This window comes from Lasioglossum baleicum, chromosome 13, assembly GCF_051020765.1.
Source record: "Lasioglossum baleicum chromosome 13, iyLasBale1, whole genome shotgun sequence".
Classification (NCBI taxonomy): domain Eukaryota; kingdom Metazoa; phylum Arthropoda; class Insecta; order Hymenoptera; family Halictidae; genus Lasioglossum; species Lasioglossum baleicum.
Window position 1 is genome coordinate 10648388 of NC_134941.1, and position 4862 is coordinate 10653249.

Sequence of the window (4862 nt, forward strand, 5' to 3'; positions counted from 1 at the left end):
AAAATTTTTTCCCTGTTTCTGAGATAATCGAGCTTTCCACGACTTTCGGGGGACCCTGTATCGTAATGAGAAGAATAGCAAACCTTGCTTCATAAGACGAGCACCAGCGCTATGCGTAGATGTGACACTGTCCCCTCTGGACAGCATGCCTCTGGTATAACCACCGAAACTGAACGATTTGGAGACAGACGGCCTTAGAACTCCGCTCCGACAGGATTCCCTCCCGTCGAAGGACTCGCCTTTCATCAACTTCGTTTGCCTTAAAAATTAACAACCATTTTATTCCTCTTCTCTCGATCAATTCTCCTACAGCAAACACGTGAGCATGTCCAATGCATTTATTCACCTCATCATGTGGTCCGAAGGATGCAGCAGACGGTATCTGGCAGAGTCAGAGCTCTCCGAAGAGGACCAGTACGGCCAGGAATGAACTTCATTGCTGTCTCCACTGTTATCCTTGAATATCCTTCGCCTGGCACGCTCGTACTCCTCCTCCCGTTCCTCGAAACTCTTACTTTGCCGGCAATAGTCTCCAGACAATCTATCAGGCGATTTAAAATTGAAGTTGTCCTCGAACGAGCTCGAGTCTCTTTTCAAGATACTTCTACGCGGCTCCTCCGACAGGATCAGATCGTCCCTGATGTGCTCCTTGAAACGGGTGTTCGGGATCCGCATGTTCTTCGTCCTGGTGACTACTACGCTTGAACCAGACTGATCCACGTTGTGCTCCATGCCGAAATAAGCAGCCACACGGTGCACCAGCATCCTGTTGTACGAGGACATGTTCGGGAACTTGTGGCAGACCTTCTGCGTGTCCTTCGCGAACTCTATTAGATCCTTCTCGATTTTCAATAGGACCGTGCGGTCCTTCTGGTTACGATTTATGGTCTCCGCGATGAAGTGCTCCAAATCTATGCCGGTGCTGTCTGTGTACAGCTCTGTGCTGCTGTCTGTGAATAGAACAAGTGGAAGAATTGATCAGAACCCGGCTGAATTCTAGAAGTAAATTCTCTTTTGTATTTTACAACTTGTTTGAACATCGTACTAGATGAGTAGACAGCGGATTTTATGCATTTATAACAAAAATGAGTAGATGTGAGTTAAAACAGTAAAAACATTATTTTCAACCTATTAACCATATTGGACAGAAAATAAATATCTATTTCACTTCAGTTTGTTGCAATTCACGTGGGAAATTTATATTTCACGTAAAGATCCGCTGTCTATTGAGAAGTTAGCGTATCGTGTGATAAGGAATCTCAGTGAATTCTTAGGCCAAAGCTCAGACCTCTGGACAGACATGGTGAAGCACTGTCGAAACTGCCTTGGGACGAGTTCTGGTGCCTGAGCTTGTGCCTGGAACCCGGTCTGCTCACGGAGAGAGTGTTCCCGCATTGCGTGCCGCACTGATTGTTGCATATGTTCAGGGAGTTCGGTCGACGTTGCTCCGACTTCTGATTGTTCTGATTGTTCTGGGCCAGGTTGATGCTCTTCGGCGAGTGCTGCAACGCCTGGCCGGACTTCGTGGGCGACACGGGCGTCTGTAGCAAGCCGGGCCGGTCGTTTTGATTGTTCTTCACGCAGTTATTGCATTTCTGAATCACGTTCGAACCGGTCATCTTGGAACGCTGGGACTCCGACTTATTGCCGTTCGTAGGAGATGTGTTATTCTTTGGTGAGTGAACTTGAGAAGGACTAGATTGACCTGGAAATAGAAATCTGAAGTTACTGTCCCGCTCGCGAATCTGCTGAATAGCTAAGACCATTTCCAAGTTACCATTTCGTGACGGAGCTCGACAGGTAGGTGAAGTAGCCGTGTTGCGCATCTGCTTCGGGGACTGGTTCGGGCAGAGATTGCTGTTGAACATTGGCTCGTTGTTGTTGAGCTTGGCGTTGGTAGAATTAGGAGACAGGTTGCCAGCGTGCTTTCTCTCCCCGTCCACCGACTGAGGACTGTGCGGAGAAGACGAACCGTTGTGTGGCTCCCTCGGGGGAGACGTCGACTCTCTCATGGCATGACTCCTGACCAGCAACTTTACCTTCGCAAAAATACATCATCCAATTAGACAATCTGCTGTTTGTACGATTGATCGCCGATTTATCGAGACGTACCCTATTACGAAAGTTCTTGTTCTCAGTGTCGGCCTTGTCGGGTGGGCAGGAGGGCGAGGTACGATGAAGCGAGGGTAAAGAGCCGACATTGGAATTGGCATTCCCGTCTATCATATCCGACTCTGAGTTGCTCTGATATGACGCGTTCGGGCCACCTATGACGAAGCCTTGCCTGGAAGACGGCAGTGAGGGCATTCCTCCTCCCACGACCACCGTGGGACTCTCAGGTCGGCTGTGCGACCTGCTGCCTTTATGCACCACTATGCTTGGTACTGCAACAACCAAATGGAACTCTGCTGGATCTCTTTTGACGTGATCGGCTGGGAGTAGCACTTAAGGATTGTCGGGAGATTAAACAATTAACGGAAAGCGATGATCTCGTGGCGACGATGCTTGGACCCACAAGATCCAAAGGGATTTCTAAGCTTCTTGTAACTTCGGTCTGGATAAGTCCAAGCACTGTCTTCGAGAGATCAGTCGAAGGATGGCACAATCAACAGAAAGCGACAATTTCTTTGTGACAATGCTTAAACCTACCTAGACACCCTTACTATACCGAAATGACTCACCGACTACCTAAAGTCCTAAGAGCAGCCAGAATCTTCCCTGAGTCTAGGTAGCTCTAAGCACTGCTTCGGGAATTTGTTGAACTAGTCAATTCGAGGCAACTATAGCAAAGGTGAGCATCGCAGTTGGACTGGGTGGTTAGCGAGAGTGTTGAAGCTCCTGGACGCGATTCACAGTTCGACGTGGAAGGGACTTTCTGGGAACTGACGTGAATTGTATGCACAGCTCGCCGTAGACGGCTAATAGCGGCCGTGAATCACTATGCGGAGGAAGGACACAAGGTGTAGGAGCGGCGAGGGGCTCGGGACGAAGACGAAAAATCGTGTGAGCAGCACTTACTCTCCAGGCGGGCCATGTGTTAAATGCGTCATGGGGTTACGGTGCAGGACTCTGCAACTGGTGGGTTCAAACAGGTGTAATTGGGTTAGTACGTGAATCGTTCGGGTGGCGTGCAGCTCGTGGGGCTGATACAAGGAGCCAGACCACTGCACGTCCACCTTCCAACATCGTACACTCTGGAAGCAGATACAAACACAACGGTCAACGATTCTTCTTTTCAGTTTGCCCGAAAACACAGGATGCTGTTAAGTGTTAAACATGGCCGCACAGTTACAAACTCATTGCCGGGTGTCCGAGCGATCTTCAAGCGTAAAACAGGCTTTATAGCATACTATTAAGCTGCGTGCACACTGAACCAACGTCAAGCAATATTTTTGTTGGTGATTCAGTGTGGACATAGCTCCATGCTACGATTTCACCGCTGTGATATTTATTTGAATATTGATAGGATAGTTGAGACCTTAGTCATACTGTTAGGCTGTGACTCCACTTGCTTGACAGTGAATTTTCTTCGTGAAATATTTTTAAGCCACTTCTAAGCTGGTACAAAATCCGCGATGCATCGCAAGCCTCTTTAAATAGAAGAAAGACTTTATAATATATTCGCGCGAATTTATCCAAGCTTCGGAATGAACATTATTTTGTAAATTGTCCAATAAAATTGATTTACGGACAGGAAACGCGAGCGCAGCTTTTGCGGACTTTCGATTGGCAAAATCGCAAGATTGGCACCGAGAGCGAGACACGCGGAAACGACACGGGTCAAAGGAAAAATCAGTGCAACATATTCGAAAATGGAAGTCCGACAAGTTCGGGACTTGGCCCGTTTCGAAAACATCCAGGTGGAAGTTGTGTCGCGAACGGCTAACGAGTTCAGTTGCGAACTCGACTGCGCCGCGGGTTTAAGGAACGCACTAAAAGCAGCGTAATTTCAGGTGAACGCTTGTTAGTCATCGACAACAATACTTTGATTCATCAAACCTGCGACAATGAATAATATTAAACACGCGAGAACACAAGGAAAACTCTCCTCCCATGACACCCGACGTCGAATACTTCGAGGAGTCAGCGATATTTCATTCGGGCTAAATTTATTAACCACCCCTTTTCTCGATTATCGATTCCCTCACTATTATACTTTTCCCACGGAGATTTATCACGATGTTTCGCATTATTTACTGGTCATTTTTATTTATAATTCGCTGGATTCCGTGTATCAATGCCACTTTCGCGGGTATAGCTGTTTGACCTTTCATCAAACTATTTATGCTTTGATCGCGCGATAATCAATCGACCCACTCGGATAAATTAATAGACACCGCTGTTTCGGCGAGTTTGATTGTGTTTTACAGAAACTTTGATTCTCGGGCGGGGGAGTCGAGTCTCCTCTGACCCGGAGGACAGAACTCGTCATTTTTCTGGGTTTTTGGTGCGTAATTAGAACGGGTCTTATTTACGAAAATTGTCCGAGTGTTAAAGTTGCGGAAACAGACATTTCAAATTCGAAGGAACTCTCAAGACTTCAAGATGGACTTCGGAGTCTCGGAATCTACTTCGGAACTCCTCGCCGGACGCTATCAAACTATTTCAAACCCTGCTTCCTCCTCTCAAACCGAGCATAAGCTAGGATAATAATCGACACGTCTTTTTTAAGAGAAAACATTTTCATACTTTCAGCAATTGCAAAAGCAAAAATTAAGTTCCAAGAGCTGAAACATCAACGAACGCGCCGTGGTTTGAGCAAGTTCGACCACGACGGACGCGGAAGTCTCTGAAGTGAAGTGTGATCACACTGTTCGATCGGGATTAAAAAAGAAACCACCTCGACAAAATCCGCGACAAAC

The 4862-nt window shown here is 47.1% G+C and overlaps 1 protein-coding gene across 7 annotated transcripts in view; it reads right to left on the reverse strand.

Annotated features, from left to right (window-relative positions):
* The window catches only part of LOC143215156 (uncharacterized), a 43635-nt gene that overhangs the window by 5652 nt on the left and 33121 nt on the right, over nt 1-4862 (reverse strand). For 4 of the 7 annotated variants that reach the window (XM_076437024.1, XM_076437020.1, XM_076437022.1 and 1 more), the window contains exons 2-7: nt 3019-3194; nt 2113-2405; nt 1778-2039; nt 1289-1705; nt 347-950; nt 84-259 (exon numbers count right to left, since the gene is read on the reverse strand). In XM_076437024.1, coding sequence (XP_076293139.1) covers nt 84-259; nt 347-950; nt 1289-1705; nt 1778-2039; nt 2113-2405; nt 3019-3034 — 1768 coding nt within the window. In that variant the 5' untranslated portion in view covers nt 3035-3194. The remainder of the gene's footprint in view (nt 1-83; nt 260-346; nt 951-1288; nt 1706-1777; nt 2040-2112; nt 2406-3018; nt 3195-4862) is intronic. The other 3 variants (XM_076437025.1, XM_076437026.1, XM_076437023.1) reach the window with 2 other exon arrangements.